Here is a 19,913-nt window from a genome sequence, read left to right on the forward strand (position 1 = left end):
TTAAAACCAGGTACAGTTTATCTAGGTTAGGAATGTACAGACATTTTTACAGACTCAAATTGACTTTGCATGAAGATTTTGCTCCTCTGTCCACCCAAAAATTAAATTAATATGTACTGACAAGGTTTTAAGTAACATTTATAATAAGCTCTACTAGTGAGCACTACAATAAAACTGAATTTATTTATTTATTTTTTTACCTGTTATTCCAAATGCTTTTGAAAAGATCTAGGGATTCTCGTAGCCTGTTAGTATTATTGTCTTCCCTGATCACCATGTTGTAGCTACTGCAGGCTGCGACATAAATTATAGCAGTGACATCTTTGTAAGAGAAAAGAGAAAAGGAGAAGCACTTCAGTGACAGAATGGGTCTTTGTTGTAGGATACAAGGCATACCATAAATACTTCAAGTGAATTTTGCACTCTACCTGGGTAAGCTATCAAATCTAGATAAGCAACACTACCAGCTACTGTAATAACTGTTTACAGTTACAAAAACATATTTTGCATCATTTTATAAAATGTATAAGGTAGATAGGTAAAATAGATATAAGTTTAAAGCGATTTTTGACTTGTTCAGTATCACAGAGCTAGTTAGTTGTATGGCTAGGATTTGAAATTATATTTACTGACTCCAAATGCAATGTTTCTCTCATTATACTACAGTTTCTTTCAATGACATTAGTAGGATAGGATTGCTTTAATGTAACTGATAAGGAATTTGCCCATATTAGTAGTGTACATAAGAATTTGGGATTGTTAATTCACTTATGTACTAGAAACATATGAAACTTAGAGGTACACAGAAACTAAGTAATAACGCAAGTATAAAAAGTGAGACTATATAACACAACAATGTACAAAAGTAGTAGGAAAAAATATGAGAATTACATGTAATGTTTTAAAGCAAACATATTAAAAATTACCATTAAAGCATTGGATCCATTTTCTTCTTTCATCTCTCTGACCACCCACATCAAACATACTGTTGAAGAGCAAAAAGAAGTTATCTTACATTGGCAAATTTGGTTCACTGTTGTAAAGAAATGAAGCTTATTCTTTACTTTAAATATAAAACAAAATCTTTACCCATCTTAAACTACTCAGCTGAGTCAAGATTTGACATGCTAGTGATACTTTTATCATATGAATGGAATTAGTAATCATTGTACTATATATCTTGCTTCCAAAGTATGCTGACTCTCCTATCACCCATAAAAGTTTTTTTTTTTAATTTTTGCTATTATATACCACTGACTATTCCAGTACCTTTAATTCTTTCTTCAATTTAGATTTTACTCATTTAATGTTTTGCTTCAAGCTTGTTATCTTAAGGGATCAATAGTTCATTTATCACATATTTCATATCATTTCATCCTTGATCAATTTCCATTTCTCTTGATATCATTATCCTCTATAAGTATGCTAAGGCATATTAACCAAATCTCTCTCCCAGTTTCCTATCACTATAATTGTTACATTGTATTTTACCTCATTAAGAGTGAGGAGAAAGGCCAGTCAAGATGACAAAGTAGCAAGAACTACTATTGAGCTTTCCCCTGAAACTATTTTGCAAAGAACTAGAAATATACTAGATCAAGATTAAGATTAAGAAATTAGAGGGAAAAAACAACAACACTGTGTTATTTTTCTAGGCAGGGTTGGGATGTGGAAAGAGATATCTACAGACACTGGAGAAAGAGCTTAGCCACAAATGGCTATGAAGAGCAATGAAAAAGGCCTTATCCATAGCTATCTATCAGCCCTATTAATTATCCAATACTGGGTCACACATCCACTATGGACAGAGTATGAGGCCTGTGTCTAGAAGTGGCAGTCTAGGGCAAAGAAACACAACTAGGTTGTGTGCTGAGTACACAAGTACATAATACACTGAGCAAGTACAACAACAATCAGTAGATTTTTCGCTCTGACTCTGATCCTGCTCTTAACATGAAGTCCGAAGTTAGGAAATAAGGCTGGAAAAATAACCATAGAAAAACACAATACTAGCCATTAATTTGATAGAGATGCTCAAGACAAACTCAAATGAAGTGGAAAAAAAATACAAATCCTCAAAGAAAAAAAACCTGGTAGGAGTACAAATTAGATTAAAATTTATTGGAGAGACGAAAAGTTTTTTTTTTGAAAGAACTAAAATGATTTTTTAAATGAGAGAACTAAATAAAAAACAATTAAAATGAGGGAACTAGGAGAAAATTGGAAAAAAAGTATTGAAGAATGAATTGAAAAGGGAATTAACAGCTTGCCACAAAAAGTAAAATTTAAAACTTTATTCAAGCAAGACTTAAAATTAGAATTAATCAAACAGAATTTAGTGACTACAAGAAACAAAAACAAGACTCATATATGCAAAAATATTAATAGCAGCTCTTTTTTTTAGTCACAAAGAACTATAAGCTAAAAGGAAGCCATTTGGAATGGCCAAACAAATTATGATATATGAATACAATGGAATATCACATGCCAGAAGAATTGATGGAGATGGTTTCAGATGGAAGACTTACATGAACTGACAAGAGACTGAAATGAGCAGAACTAGAACAATTTATACAATAATGATAATATTGTAAACTTAAAAAAAAACTTTGAAATACTTAAAGAATCAATGTAATGATTGATTGATTGTAACAATTCTAAAACTGATCATGATAAATACTAATTACCTCCTTCAAGAAGTAGATATATGTTTTTGCATGGCCAATGGGAAATAAGTTTTGTTTGATTATGCATATTTCTTAGAAATTTTTTTCTAGTGGAGGTAGGATGGAGAGAGATGGAAAAAATTTTGTTTGTTAAAATGGAAAAGAAAATCTTTAAAAGAAAGAAAAAATAACAATTGGAAAAAACAAGGAAGAAATTGAAAATTTAATGCTAGAATATTTTAACATTTTTAATCTGAAGCATGATCACAAGGAAATTTATTCATATACATTCCCTTTTCAGCTTCCCCTGTCTATTCATGGTGCTACCATTCTGCTTTGAAGCTTAATATGGAAGTCTCTGAGTCCATCTAACTTTTCCTTCTCCCTTTACTGCCCATAATTCATTTTTTCCCATGTCCTGCCATTCCTTCCTTCAAAACATCTCTAGAATATCCCACCTCCTTTTCATCAACTTCATTGTTAGTACTCTAGTCTATGGTCTCGTCACTTTGCATCTGCATCACTGGCACAAATATAGCTGATCTGCTTGCCTTTAGTCTCTGGCTTGCTCTCTCTCTCTCTCCCTCTCCATCTCCCCTTTCCTTTCTACCAAGTCAAAATTTTAAAAATACTGCTGCTTTTTTTGGGATGCCACTTTAAGATATGATAATAGATTAGAGCTGAAAGAGACCTTAGAGCTCATCTCTAGTCCAACGTCTTAATTTTATAAATAAGAGAACTAAAGCACAGAGAGATTAAGTGACAAAGACAAAATTTGAACTCCAGTCCTCTGACTTCAAGCCCAGTGTTCCTTGTGCCATATTGTTTCTCTGTTCAAGTAACAGCATAAACTCCCAATACTTAACTATATCAAATCCAAACTTTTCTACTTCATTTTTGAAGTTATTAGTTGTCCTTATTTTAAACCATTCCTTAGTCCTTATTTTATAGTCACTAAGAGTGATTTCAGTTTCCCACACTCTAGCTAAAATCATTTGTTATTCCATACTTTTTAGTAATGCTATTCCCATCTTTTGGAATACTTTTTTTTCTTTTTATAATCTTATCCATATTTTCAAGGCCCAGCCAAGTTTCTCCTCCTCCTTAAAGCTTTCTTTGACTACTCTACTAATACTGATTTCCCCTCCTTTGATGAACTTGTATTACACTTATTCAAAAGCCTGCAGATTAGCCTTTAAAATAAATATTTTATTGATTTGAGGAGGTGGGAAGGCATGGAGATAAAAGGAATTTATAGCAGACTAAAAAACCTTTTTTTGGGGGGGGAGGGCAATTGGGTTAAGTGACCTGTCCAGGGTCATACAGCTAGAAAGTGTTAAATATCTGAGGCTGTATTTGAACTCAGTTCCTCCTGACTCCAGGACTGGTGCTCTATTCATGGCACCATCTAGCTATCCCTAGACTAAAAATTTAAGGCATTTCTTTCTTTATATGATAATATGTTTTAGATAGATAGTCACCAGTTCAAATAGAAAGTCCCTTGAGAAGCCATCAGAGAGACTGTCAATGAAGAAGATTTAGAAAGAAAAAGACAAAAAGATAGTTCTTGCTCTCAAGAAATTTATATTTAAATGAAATGACTAAATAAATCCAAGATATATATAGAGAAGCTGGAAGGTAATTTTGGAAGGGGAAGTAAAACCCATTGGAAAACAGAAAAGGCTTCCTGTGAAAGGTGAAATTGAGTTTCAAAGACGCCAGAGAAACTAAGAAGCGAATGGGTGAGAAAAGAGCATTCTAGAGATTGAGAAACAGCTAGAGCAAAGACCCAAAGATGGAAGAAAGAATATTGTTTAGGGACAACAACAACAAGTAAATTAATGAGATGGAAGATAGAATATTGTTTAGGGATAACAAGTAAATCAATGAAGATGGATAGACAAAGATATGGGAAAGAAATGAACTATAAGAAGACAATCACCAGATTGTGAAAAACTTGAAATTCCAAAGAATGGACTTTATTACATTTTATCCTGAATATAGTGTAAAGAGTGTCATTTGAGTTTTCTGAGTATGGGGAAGGAAGGGAAACATGATTATACTTATATATTAAGAAAATCATTTTGATAGCTGAATAGTGCATGTATTCAAATGAGGAATTTCTTGAGGCAAAGAGACCAATGAAGGGGGCAGCTAGGTGGCGCAGTGGATAGAGCACCAGCCCTGAATTCAGGATGACCCGAGTTCAAATCTGATCTCAGACACTTAGCACTTCCTAGCTGTGTGACCCTGGGCAAGTCACTTAACCCCAGCCTCAAAAAAAAAAAAAAAAAAAAAAAAAAAAAAAAAGAGACCAATGAGGTGAGTATTGAAATAGCCTAGAAGAGAGTTGATGAAGGCTTCAACTAAGCTAGGCTGTGTGATGGAAGGAAGGGGACCTACAAGAAAATGTGAAGATAGAAATGATAAGATATGGCAATTAACTGGATAAGTGGGGTGAGTAAAAAATGAGGATATGAGGATTACATTGAGGCTTAGAACCTGAGTAACTATGAGGATGATAAGATGACAATAAGATAGAAACTTCAAAAAAGGGAAAGTTTTTTGGCATGGGGATTGGGGGAAAGATAACAAGGGGAAAGTTTCTATTAGGGGGAAGATAAGTTCTGATTTGATTGTGTTGACCTCTGAGAATCATCTACATAAATATTCTAATTCAATCCACAGGATCCAATGAAATCACCAAGTGCGATAGTAAAGAAAGAATGAAAGAAATAAATGTAGGACAGAGTCTTAGTGGATACACATGGGCCATACATAAACAAATTAACAAGAGAATGATACGAAATAGAATATGACAGTGCTATATTCTGAGAGGCAGACTCAAATTTCTAAATGACTCTGAGAGTGTGGAATCTAGCTGGAGCATAATGTTAGTAGAACTTAAGTTGGAGAAGCAAGATAAAGCCAGTTGGTAAAGGAAACTAACTGAAGAAACTGACCTAGATTCAATAGGAGAGCCACTGAAGACTCCACAAGCAGGAGTGTTATAGGAAATTTGATATCACTCTATAGGGAATATCACTCAATAGCAGGATAAGTATAAGTATAATATACTTTAATATTAAAATGCTGATGGTATTTTAGTATTTCTATTCCTATTTTCAATTAAATGACAAAAAATCAATATTCCAGATCTTTAAAAAAAATACTAAAATCAATTATAGTAGCATCAAGATATAAATTTGGGCTAATCATCTTTTTAAAAATCACATTTGACAGGAGCTGAATATTAAATTCTTTCAAGTTCAACCTAAAGAGAGTCCTTATTTTTGTTAGCTATAGAATAGTCCCTATAGCACTAAAGTAATTTCTGGCATTTAAAATTAATCATACCATTAAGAAGAGAGGTTGAAAATATATGACAGAAAAAAATTTTTTTAACAAGCTGATCCCAGTACTAGTTTATCATCAGAAGTAATATACTTACTGAAAATTTACTTTATCTACTTGAAATCGTGTTTCAAAAATTCCTGATGTCAAAACTCTGCATCTGAGTAGATCCTAGAAATATGAAGACATAAGTAAACCATATGACATGATTTTTGCTGTCAAAATTAATACCATAAATGTAATTATAATGATGACTTTATTCAATTTCCTTTCATTAAAAAAAATCTGAAAGTTTGGTCTTTTAGGAAAACATTTAATGGGGTATTATGTCCCTGGTGGATGCCTACATTAATGAGTTTTCTTCACAGAAAAGCTCCTTTCCTCTCATATAAAAGCTTTAGTTCTGTAAGCACAAGTGGAGAAAGGCTCCGCCTTAAGCTTTAGGAAAAATTAGAGCACAAACCATAAGAAGCTCAATTCCACATCTGTAGATGATATAGAATCCTGGAGCAGATGGCAATTGATTATTGTCTTGTGGCCTGGCTTTCTTCACACTTCTATTCTACTTGAATAAAAAGCTAGTATGGTCAAATTACCAGTCACTTTAAATTAAAGAATCAATCATCAATGAGAAAACAATATCATTTTACATAGTTGACCTATTAAATATATTATCAGCATACTATTGTCATATTATCATTTTCTTCTCCCTAGAAACTGGGTTTTCTATCTCATCTATTATGGTGCTATTGAAACACTCAACACTTTAATAAGAGCATTATCTTATTTGTTTATGTGTGCATGTGTATGTGTTTATAAATGTATGCCATGGTCTGGGGCAACTCTTGGGCTTAAGGTTAAGGAAGTAAGAAATATTAACAAATAATTAAGAAATCGTAACAAAAATAGTAATAATGAAACTTTCATTTGGATATATTTTCTTATTTTTCATTCCAGAGTGTTTTATATACACTATTTATGTGATCTAACTATCTTTTCCAGTTTTCCCAGCAGTTTTTGTCAAATAATGAATTTTTATCCCCAAAAGTTGGGATCTCTGGGTTTGTCAAACACTAGATTGCTATAGTTATTGACTATTTTGTCTTGTGAACCTAACCTATTCCATTGATCAACTAATCTATTTCTTAGCCAATACCAAACGGTTTTGGTGACTGCTGCTTTATAATATAGTTTTGATCTAACTATCTTTTCAATCATCCCTAGATATGAGTTCAGCTCAAGAATGTCAAAGGATATTGGATGAATTCTAGATGTTTCAATTCATACAATACAGATATTGGGAAGTATAGACTGACTTTCCTGGAAAAAGAGATGGGGACAGACTTTTCTGGGTAACAATTAGGACAAAAGTTGGTTAGATGCAGAGATTGAAGTGACTATGTACTACATTAATGTATTCTTGGTACATCTTGACACTGAATATAGTCCAGGGGTTACTTTAGTCTATGAAGATGCCTTAAAGTTCAAGGATATAGGTCAGAGGCTAGGAGATATTCACCTATCATTTCACAAAAATAGTAGTGGATCCTAACTCAGAACCATTGGGGAAACACTGAATTAACATTAGGTGCTCTTCTTTATGGAAATTCTAAAGAAGTAGCTGTTTAAAATGCATTTAAGACCCTGGCAAAAGACAAGACACTAAAAAAATAAAGAAAATTTATATTGTTTGGTAAAATAAAGGTTTGTCTTTTCTGCTCACAACCATAATAGAAATGAGAGTTAACCATTTCTATTTTTGCTGATGAAAATTATTTTGATTCTGGCATTTTTATTGAATTGAGAAGAGGTTACTCTGTGTTTATGTTCCTTCTGCAGCACCATTTGGCTCCTCTCTTAGGGATGACATAATCACTAGTTACACTTAGAAAATCGCCAATATTCATCTGTTTTAAAAGCTGTTTCCTTTTATTCCAGAAGGAGGGAGAAAAAACATTTTCTTTGATTTTCTGTAGACAGACACAGTTAACCATTTTGTATATTTCTCTGTGAATATGTGATGTTTATAATATTTAAAATAAATGCACAAATATACATACTAATTTTTCCTACAAATGAAAATAAAAATTTAATATCCAAATTGGATTATTAGGAGAAACAGCAAATTCTGCATTAGAGATTTAGCAAGAGCATTATTATTTAGAAATACTTTTGGTGAAATAATAAAGCACTATTTAGTATAAACATTTATAAAATCATCTGAAACTGTCTTATTTTTTATTTTAGGAAATTAATGAGTAAATTTATTTCTCAGAGAAACAAGTAAAGAAAAATTTGTAAAAGAAAGAAAGCTCCCACATAGAGATTAAATTCTCTCCCAGGAAAAGATTTATTATGTTTCCTCATGTAATTTCTAAGGCAAGTCAAGAGAATCTTTGACTAAATGAGAATGTTATGTAATTTAGTTGGATGTCAGATTAGGAATTTTCAACCTGTTGCTTGAGAGTATTGGAGTGCTTGGTACATAAGAAAATTCAATACTTGAATCATTTAAATAACATTTGGAATTGCTGTAGGATTAGCACCCAAGTAGTATTAATTGCAGTGTCATCGGTATTTTTACTTTGATAAAAATCATGTTCTTTGCTTTTACACTTTGCTTTATTAAAATACATTTTTGGAGTGGAAAAATTAACATATATAACACAAAATTTAAAGACTGTTAGGCTTTAAAAGTTGGGCCTCATTGAGTATCCTTATCTTTAAAGAAATAGGAGGTTGGTCTAGATGATTTCTGATGTCCCTCCTAGCTCAGTGATTCTTTGATCCTGTTTTAGAAATTAAAAAAAAATACTTAACAGTTTATGAGGTTGGCAGGTATGAAACAAAAAATAAGAAGAAATGTCAGTTTTCAAAAAATACTTGTTTTTAGCACAAGAACAATTCTCAATTTTCTGCCTGGGAAATACTTGTGACAAATGCAATAAAACAATATTTACCATTTATGTACTGCTTTAACTTTTAAGATAGGTTCACTGATATTTTCTTATTTTATAACAACCCTGTAACACAGATAGGCCAATTATTCTTACTCTCACTTTACATTTGAGAAAAATAAGATAACAGTCAATAACGCTATTCATACAGTGAATTAGAAGCCTGGGTTTCCTGACTGGGAGTCCAGTATTCTATCTACAAGACCATATTTCAGTTCCAGACAGAATTTTAATGGTAGAATTTTAAATAAATTCTATTCAAATAAATTAAAGGAAAAAACCCTCACTTGTAAATATTTAAATAGTTTTGGTATGGTAGATTCAAGAATCATTATAACCATTTTATTATCATCTCTAGTCTTCCTAAATGTTTCTCTAAAAAGTTGGAAGTTATTATGGTTTTGAAAACAGGTGATCACGTGTTATCAACTTCACTTACCTGATCTGTGGGTGTGTAGTCAATCAAACTGACGCTGTCAATTCTTTCTAGAAAGCTGAAATGAAAACCAACACACATTGAGAAAAAGGAATACCTTGTTAATTTTTCTTTAAGATTATTATATACATCAACCTATTGATTTTAAAAAATTATAATGGAAATAAAATCTAAGCTTCATCATTGTTATCTGCAGGTTAGCTAAAAAGACCTGGGGAAGAAATAATTTTTAAATAAAATAATAAATATTAATAATATCAACACATTTATAAAGTACTTTAAAGTTTATAAAGGTATTTCACATATTATACCATTTGACACAAAAACCTTGTGATGGAGATGTTATTACTATACTCATTTTACAGATGAAGAAAGCTAGAGAGGTTAAGTAATTCTCTGGGGTAACGGAACTAGTCAGTCAATAAACTTTTCTTAAGGCCTACCATATGCTGAACACTGAGGGGATTCACAAAAAAGACCAAAGACAGTGTCCGCTCTGAAGGAATTCACATTTTAGTGGAGAAACAACATGCAAATAAGTATCTACAAATAAACTACCTTCAAGATAAAATGGAAATAACTAAGAGAAGGATTGCCTCTAGAATTAAGAGGAAATCAGGAAACACTTCCTGTAAAAAGTGAAATTTTTGATGAGAATTGAAGCAAGAGAAGTCAGATGAAGATAATAAGGAAGGAGGAAAAGCATTCTAGCCATGGAAGACTATAGGTGAAAATGTCTAGAGTTGGCAGATGGAGAGTTTTGTTCAAAGTACAGCAAGGAGACCAGTGACATTACATTGTTGAATATAGGTGCTTGGGAAAGGGGGAGGAGAGTTAAGTTTAAGGAGACTTCAAAGGTAGGAAGGGGCCATGTTATGCAATCCAGGGATTTTTTATGGAACCTTTGACCTAAGGGACTATTTGTATGATTTGTATTGGTCAGCTTCTCAGAGACTTTCTGCTTCAGATACCAACTGTATGAATCTGGACAAGTCATTTTATTTCTGTTTTAATTTCTTTTGGAGTAAGTAAGAATAGTACCTAAATCCTAAGAAAGATAAAAAGAATTAATATTTTAAAAGTGCTTTATAAACCTTAAAGTGCTACGTAAATATTATCTACTACTGCTACCTCCACAAGCACTAATGATTACTACTACTGATGCTGTTGTTGCTACTGCTACTGCTGATATTGAACTTTAATGATGGAGGGGAATCCCAACTCTAATCCCTTCATTTAATAGGTAAATAAAGAAATCATACATGTTAATTAACTTTAAGATAACAAAGCTGAATTAATGGCACAGCCAAGGCTAAAGTTCATCGACCTTAATTCCTAGTGCAACTTTCTTTATACTATACCAGATCATTTTTAAATGCCAAGACATATAGGAAGATGATGAATAATAAAATATGGTAGGTAAATATAATAGATAATGACATTTAAAAAAGTCAATGTGACTTTGATAAATGTTAACCTATTACTCATATCTATAACAAAAATATTTGTTAGTGGCCTTTGTTTGCAGTAATTTCCTTTAGTAAAGGAGTACACAGTCCAATAAGGACTATATTTGGATGCTTTTCATCTTAAGATAAAGTGCAATAAATAAATAAATACTATAACGCTTATAGGATTTAAGGTAGTAGGCATGATTTCTATTTTCAAAATGTTATACTTCTATATTTAATTAAACTCACTAAGGAAATGGAAAAGTGAACTAAACTTTGGTGGTGCAAATACAGGAAACATCTAGTAAAAACAAAGTACAATAAATATAAAGAAAGTCAGGGGAATTATTCAGATAATTATGATAGGCTTAATACAGAATAATGAAAATATATACAGATAAAATCATCTGTCATTTCAATAAGTAAACACTCTTACAAAGCATAAATTGATTAAATACCTTAAGATATTTCAATATTTAATTTTGGTGGAAGCTAAGTTCAACAGGTCAGTAAATTTTGCTGTGTACTACATTTAAAAACAAACCAACTAACCTGCCCTTTGCACTGGACAGGCTTATTTTTGTCCACTGCTGCTACTGAGATCATACTCAAATGTATGATAATTCACAATAATATACTTTCAAATTATATTTACATGATTTGGCAACAACCAGCTTATATGGGACAAGGACTGTCCTATGTTCAATATAAAACTTCATCCCATAAACATGAAATGCTAAAACAAATATATGTAGAAATACTACATAACCACTCTCCCCAGAACCAAATGCAGCATCCCAAAACAAAACCTGGCAGAAATACTAAAAGAAATTAAAAGAAATCATTCCCTGCATGCCAAAACTGTAAAAAGGAAGCTAGAAATCCAATTTACTTTGCCAATAATTTTGATTCTCCCTGCTGTAGTTGAAGATATTTGTATTTGCATGAGAGTTTTCATTCACACCATTTAGTTTCCCCTTCTGTTTGATATTGGTGTAAAGTAATAATTCACTATTTATATTACATCAAAATCTGCTGCCATATTAAAAATCCAAAACATCCCAGATTCCTCATGGCCAGTGTAAGGCTGATTAAGAAAGGAGAAAAAGAACAGACATAGAAAGAAGATTAACTGCTCGCATAAGTCATACTTATTTGCTGTTGACCTTGGCCAAGTCATTTCACTCTGTTTGCCTGAGTTGCCTTATCTGTAAAATAAATTGGAGAAAGAAATGGCAAACCACGCCAGCATTTTTGCTAAGAAAAACCAAAATGAGATCCTGAAGGGTTGAGTATGACTGAAACCAATGAAGAACAACAACAAAATTACTTCACTCCTGGACTAGCACAATAGATTTTAAACAGTCTCCAATCTATTTCAAATTCAGTCTATCCTATACATACCCCAGGCAGATAATAGTCTTAAAGCTGTTTGTCTCAGACTAAGCTCTGTAGACTTTTGAATTTTCATAAAATATTCCAGGAGTTTCATGGAAGAAAAAAAAAAGTATAACGCCAAGAAACATTCAGCATAACTATCCATATCAATGACTTTGCTGGACTCCATCCCTCAGGGGGTGCTGTAGTTTCAACTAAAATCATAAATGCCAAAGCAGCCAAGGCCTGGCAAATCTGTAACTATCTTGTTTCTTCATTGCTATTTTAGCCAAAGTTCATTCCTGGCATAGGAGCCTATCCAACACTGAAGACATGAGTTGAGTCAAGTCCCTGAAATACTGCTTCCCATTTCTGAAAATGTTATCAATAGAGCCCAAGGAGTTAAAATACAAAGTAAGAATAAAAATGAAGGCTGACATTTTCCTTTTGTCTCTGGGGCTCTTTGAGGTTGAAAGTTAAGGTGGAAAGAGAGTTTCTGAGCATTCAGAAAATGAATATTTCTGATCCTCTCTTCTAGCTCTCTATGCTTTTCAAGAACTTTTGCTTCTCTTTTGCCTCATTCGTGCTTCCCCTTGCCTGCTTGCTTCACAGGTCCTATACACTTCCTCCAAGTAAAATATTTTCAACAGACCCAATTATCTTTCATCACATTTTCTAGTATTTATTCTACATTTCTTGCCTGTTAATTGTTCCATGGGCATAGTGACCATATGTCTCATATTTCCTGGGATAGTCACAATTTTATATGTCATATCCCATTTACACACAAGGAGGAAAAACTAAACATTTGTCAGACAATATGTTTCTAGTTTTGATTTGGAAAATCTGGTAACCGTTCTTGTATCAGATTAGTATTGTCCCTTTTAAGAAAGCTGTGGTGGAGCTCCAGAACACTTATTTTAGGCTTTCATTTTTAATTGTCTGCAGATTTCTCTTGCTGTGAACTCTAAAGGGTACAAAAATGATGCCTCTCCTCTGATTCTTAGTAAACTCCTTTAACTTAGCATCTTCATCTTCTCTCAATGGCCCTTTTGGAAGAAATGTTATGGCTGAAAACAAATAAAGTTCTTAAAGATTATTTAAAATGTCTTACTAAATGGGTTGGAAGTAAAATGGCAGATTTAGAAGTGATGATCAATTAGTATTAATTAAGTGACTACTACTTGCAAAACACTGGACTCAATATCAGAAGTCAAAGATGAAAATGAAAAACTAGTCCATGCCTTCAAGGAGTTTCTATTTTACTAGGAAGGAACACAACATTTACACAATTAAAACAATGATCAATGAAGCAATCAAACCACAAACATTTATCAATCACATCTTACTATATGAGATGCAAAATTAGGAACAAAGATAAAAACAAAACAGTCCTTGTTTCCAAGGATTTTACAATCCTGTGAAGGATACAACATGTACATGGTACCCTTGATAGAAGCAGAAATTTGAGAAGAATGTTGATGTGTGTATGGGGGAATGAGTTATGCTTTAAATATGTTGACTTTGAGATGTCAAAGGACAAGTCAGTTCAAAATGTCCAATTAAACATCTGATGACCCTTGGCTGGAGCTCAGGGGATATATAAGGATAAATCTGGATGATAATAAAAGCCATGGCAGCATTTGAGGTAAATGACAGAGAGAATGTTGAGGACAGATCCTTGGGGGTATCAACAGATAGGAGATATGTGGATGATAATTCAGCAAAAAGAGATAAACAGTAAGATGAGTAGGAGGAGAACTAAGAGAGAGTCATAAAAACTTCCAAAGAGAGAGTATAAAAAACAGTCAAAAAGGAAGAAAGGCAAAAGTATCAAATGCTATAGAGAAGGATGAGGATTAAGAAAAGGTTATCAAATTTGGTGATTGCAAAATAATTTTTAAATAGAATAATCCATTTCAATAGAATAACAAGGTCAAAAGTCAGGCTGAAAGTGAACTGAGCAATACTTAACATATTTTACTTTATTATTTATCTGAGCTATTATAAGGGTAAATGCAGAGGTCAATTAAAAAAAATCAATGAAAGCATTCTCACTCCACTAACTGTCCAGGTGCTAAAATAGGAATATGTTATATGAGGACAAGTTTCAATTGAATAAATCATTTGAAGGTATGAATTAGGTATGAACAAGTCCTAGATATCTTATCAATAGAAAATCTATTTTGCACATTCATTTGAAGGACTTGGTCACATTCTGTAGGGCTTATATAAAACCATCAAGCTAGCTAGGTGGGAAGGAAGAAAGCTCTACACTTGATCTTGGTCTCTTCAATTTGCCCTTGTTGAGAGAAAGAACTTCTGAATGTTAGAGATCTAAAGGATCTGAACTTTGTAATCAATGTTCTAGCAGCACCTTTAGAATAGATGATGCAGTATTCTTCACATAAAGCCTGAGCACAGACTAGAATCTCTAAGTTGCAGAAATGTAGCTTCTGGTTGTACAAAGAGGCCAGAAGAAAAGCTACATCATACATACCTAAGGGGAAAGCCTTAAAGACGCCAACAAAAAAAAAAACCTTTTTTTTTGGCCACACCTAAAGCTTTTTTTTTTTTTTTTTGCCTAAGCTAAAGTTTACTATTCCCTGGCCTCTGTAGGTAGAGATGGGATATCATAGGTATATCAAAGACTTTTTTTGGGATGATATTTTGTCTCACTGTCCCGACCATACATTATAAAAAATGCCTTTTTCTAAAAGCTAATTAGGTCTAGTTGACCATTATAAATTGACATCAAAAAGATGGATCAAGAACAAATGGACAGAATAATGCCTGATTTGGAGTCAGAAAACACTTACTTCAAATCTTGTTACAGACATTTCCTAGCTGTGTCACTCTAAATCATTTAATCTCTCTTTTCCTCCATTTCTTCATCTATATAATAAGGATGATAATAGTACTTACCTCAAAGGATATTTGTGGGAATCAAACGATATAACATGTATAAAGTGTTTTGCAAACCATAAAATGCTATGCTGCTGCTGCTATATGGAGAAGCAGCACAATCACAGGGGCATTTGAGGTATGATACTAGAACCACCTAGGAATGCCTTTAGTACTCCAAGGGAAGATGTAATAACTTTGTCTATGGATCTAGCCTGTCAGAGAGTGGGCACAGGGAAAGTAAATGCAGAGCCTGCTAGATCTGAGTAAGTTCAAAGTATCATAATTACTAAAATACCTCACAGCACTCAAAGGAGAAGACCTACAGGCATCTTGTGACAAGCACAATTCTAATTATGGCATGAAGAAATGAAGAAGTTGGGAGCTGGCTTGAAGTTTTGGTAAATGGTCTGTGTCCATTAGCTTTCACTTTCTTTGTAACTGCACGGACCACTGAATTTAGCATGTTCCCTTTGATTAAAAGAAAATTCCCCCAATAAAATACCTATTTCAGTAATGAGCTCTCTATATGATAAGTTTTCTATTCATACTTAAGAGAATGAGAGTTTGGTTGGCTGAAAATTTGAATGTACCAATCAGGTTATCAGAATAGTTCCCACTGTAAACATCATTTTTAATCACTACATTTAAGATTCATATTATCTCTGAATATGGCAGAAATTCTTAGATACAAAGGAAAGGAGGTAATAGCTGGAGTCCTGGCAAAGAATCAGAGAGTTGGGATTTAGTCTTGACTCTACTAGTACAGTCATTAGTTACGCAATTTAGAAATGTCACGTCACTTTTCTGGACTGCCATTTTTTCATTTGTAAAATGAGGGGGTTGAACTTGGTGAACTCTAAGGTTTCTTCCTTCTCTAATATTCTATTTCAAAAATGGGATATTACATTACCACCAAATACAATTTCAGAGATAAAAATTTTGTATAATTTGAATAATGCCATATAGTTGGTTTTGTTGCTTATTAAATCCACCCTTGAAAATATGCATTTTTTTTAAATAAGGGGAGAGAGGGAAGGAATAAAAGTAAGAGAAACCCTAATGCTGGCTTGAAACAAAGATATTATAAGCCTCAATATGGATGATCTAGATGGCCTTGTTAAAATATCATTGTATTTAATTTTGGGAAGAGTCGATTCAAATAAGTCAGGGTAGAAAGGAATCCTGTTACCTCAAATGAAAAACAGTACAGAAATAACAGCACAAAGAGCAACACAAAGGCAAATATGTGTTTCTTATGTTGTACTGATTGAATGAGAGATTAGGTGGAAAGATCACAGTGTAGGTGTGGAAGAATGCAGTACCTTTTGTACAAAACTTAACTTTGTACTCTTTTCCTTGAAGCATTTCTTGCTAGAAGATATAGGAAGCACATTCAAATACAGCAATGAATAATTTTTTAAAAATTATTATTGTGATATATTTTGGGGGCTTTTCTATATGAAAGATATATTTAACAAAAATTTCAGCAGCTATAAAAGTTAGGAGATAACTGATATGTGTTCACAAATATACTATAACCTTAGCCAGAATTATTTAGTCTCCCTATGCTTAACTTATTCCTTTATAAAATTAGGTGGTTTAACTATCTAACTTCTAAAATCTCATTTATTCCTGAAATTCTAATGAAGGACTTAAGAAAAGAAATCCAATAAATAAAAATCCTAATTTATAAAACTGATAGATTCTTGGGTAGTTTTTTGAAAATTTTAAGAAAAAAATTACTATTATCTCAACAGAAAAATTTTCCACTGTACTTAAAATGATTAAATTTGCATAAAAGAGCCTAGCATGTAACTTTTGAGGAAGACTAAATAAAGCAAGGAATTCCTCATGATAGAGTGGAAAAGGCACTCGATTTATAGTCAGAAGGACCAAGTTCAAATCCCAATTCTGCCACTTCCTACTTGCTACTTGAGGAAGTCATTTCATTTTTTTCTGGGCCTCAGTTTTCCTTTTCGCAGAATGAAATGAGTTGGATTCCATGACTTCTGAGGTTTCTTTCTGGCTATATAGCCATGATCCTATCTGGACACCTGTTTGTATGTAAAATAAAAACCTAAATTTCAAATTCTAAGGAATGCCTTAGATAATATGATAAACAGAAACATCAGCAAGATATTAACTCTATTTTCATTTGTAATGCATCGGCAACATGGGATTTATAGATGGCAAAGCATCAAATTTTTAAGAATCATACTAAGGACTGAATCCCAATAATTTCATTCTCTAAGTCTCAGTTCCCTGATCTAGAAAATGAAGATAATACTTTTATTATCTACCTCATAGGACCACCTCAAGAATGCTTTAAAACATAAGAGTGCTATAGAAATATGCTATAGCATAAAAATGTTATAGAAATGTGAGTTATTCTCATTATCTCACTTCCTAGTAGAATATGGATACATAGTTACTGTTTTAGTATTTTCCTTCTTTTACCATTTTGTTTTTGTTAAGATTTTGTCATAGCATGACCCAGAACATTCTTCTCTGATATATATATATATATATATTTTTTTTTTAACATGGAAAGGTGAGAAAGAATTCCTTTAGAACATGCTTTGACAATAAAGTCAGATCATGTGGTTGCCTCACTGGTGAGTTACTCCCAATTATCATAGCTAAATCCAGACTATGGATTAGCTGGATAAAAAAGAACCATCACTTGCTGATATTATCTCTATGAGAAGTTTTATAAATATCTTCAGTGAGTTTCCAAGGAAACTCAGAGACACTTCAATTTGACAAGCTGGATTTGAATTTTACATTATGCAAGCAGGGAACATTGAGGTGCAGGGTCTGATACCCACACCCACTGGCACACATCAAAACTGTCAGTGTGTATTATACCCTTGAAAAATTGGAATTCAAGGAACAGCAATGAGCTTCATAACTTTGACTCTTTCAAGAAGGTGCCTCAAACACAGAGATAATAAAATAGAAAAAAAATCCTAATTCTGACCTGTGGAATTACAGAGAGAATAAAATAGATGCTTCCATAAAAAGCAAATGGTCCAATGAAAAAAGAAACTGGCTTGTAGAAATGAAAGCAAGGATAATGATGCTGCCTCCTATCCTAATACCCTTCTCCCCCCAAAAAAAGAATACCCTCCCCCAACAACGACCAATCAGATACCTAAAGTACTAACATACTAAGAAGGTCCTATACTTCTTGGTTAATTGCTTCCATCATTATGGCCTCTTATACCCAGCAAATGATTAATCATAGTATCTTAGAGACTTACTCATTTGTTCTTTTAATATCTATTAAGCACCTACCATTTTTAAAGCACTATGCTAAATACTAAGATAATATAGAGATGAATAAATATAGTCATCATTTTCAAGATTTCCTTAAAATTGATGAATTATTTCAAAGCCTCAAGTCACTTATACTAAATACTAACTTCAGTTCTAGTCTATATATATAGTAGGTCAGGTTGAATTGTGTTTTGCCCTTTATTAGCACTTTTGAAGTACTTTTAAATTTGCTCCAGTATTCTAATTAGACAGCTTTGTCACTATGTATTTCAAGTTTTGTTAATCTGATTAGTTTCAATCCAGTTGAAGGAGATTGGCTCTATACCAAAACCTAATAAAGCTTGCTATGGTTATGTTCTCAGTTTAAAGATGCAATAAGAAATATAGTACAGATCAGCAGCAAAGATCTGTCCAGTAATTAAGCATTATTATTGCTGGCTTAAAAAACAAGAATAAAGGCTTACAGAACTCATATTCATTTTATTTTACATGCATTGCTAATGTTGATATATCTACCTAGCATTACATTTTCCCCCAAAGCACTTTTATATCTACTGCTTCATTTTATTCTAATAACAATCCTGTGAAGAAGGGGAAGAAATGTATTTTATTTTCATCTGGTAGATGAAAAAAACTGAAACAGAAAGAAGGTAAGTGATCTGCCTGAGGCCACATTATTAATGGCAGTATTCAGTTTTTAGCCCATAAGATCTTAGGGCTGGGAAGGCCCTTAGAGGTTGTTGAAACCAACTCCCTTAGTTTGTGGATGAGGATATTAGGCCAAAAGAGGCTGACCTGCCCAAGGTAACGCACACAATTAGTAGGAGAGGTAGGAGTCAGATGGAGGTGTAGCCTCTGACTCCAAATTCTATAAAGAATAAAAAGCACAGGTGACTTGCTCAAGATCTACTCTTTCTTTAGAATCTAGACTAGATCAATTATCTCTAAATGTTTTGATCACTTACCTCATCAATTGAAAAAATTCAGTATGCATTCTCAATGTATGTTTTATTATTATTTGTAAATTATATGCATGTGTTTTTAATACTATTATGTAAATTATGAAACATGCCAAAATAGAAACGCAAAAAGGATAAGGTAAAGGTAAAATAGTTTACTGAATAGGAGAGTACCTGGTCAGACCTAGTCTTTAGGAAAGGGGGAGTTATTTTGGCCAAAGATTGGATAGATGAGGTGAAGGAGAGTTAAGAATTAAAGATTATGCTAAGGTTTTCTCAGCCGTAACAGGGAAGTTTGGAAGAGGAATATGTTTTTGAGGAAAAAATTGAAATGATATTTGTAGTTCATAATTCATCTATACCTTCTCATCTTGTGTATTCTTCACTTAAGAGGAAAGGGAAGTAACATGGGAATGGTTTTTTACTAATCACTGGTTCAGAGCCTAGAGGCTACTTGCTATGAGGTTAAGTGGGAGAGAGGGACAGGTGCAGGGAATATAGAAGGTAGAGGGAGAATTATACTATCA

General features: G+C 32.9%; 1 protein-coding gene across 2 annotated transcripts in view; it reads right to left on the reverse strand.

Annotated features, from left to right (window-relative positions):
• GNAL (G protein subunit alpha L) overlaps nucleotides 1-19,913 on the reverse strand; it is a 465,118-nt gene that overhangs the window by 12,120 nt on the left and 433,085 nt on the right. For both annotated transcript variants that reach the window (XM_074274822.1, XM_074274813.1), the window contains exons 6-9: nucleotides 9,417-9,471; nucleotides 6,118-6,191; nucleotides 927-985; nucleotides 201-321 (exon numbers count right to left, since the gene is read on the reverse strand). In XM_074274822.1, the coding sequence (XP_074130923.1) occupies nucleotides 201-321; nucleotides 927-985; nucleotides 6,118-6,191; nucleotides 9,417-9,471 (309 nt within the window). The remainder of the gene's footprint in view (nucleotides 1-200; nucleotides 322-926; nucleotides 986-6,117; nucleotides 6,192-9,416; nucleotides 9,472-19,913) is intronic.

This window comes from Sminthopsis crassicaudata, chromosome 1 (assembly GCF_048593235.1).
Source record: "Sminthopsis crassicaudata isolate SCR6 chromosome 1, ASM4859323v1, whole genome shotgun sequence".
Classification (NCBI taxonomy): domain Eukaryota; kingdom Metazoa; phylum Chordata; class Mammalia; order Dasyuromorphia; family Dasyuridae; genus Sminthopsis; species Sminthopsis crassicaudata.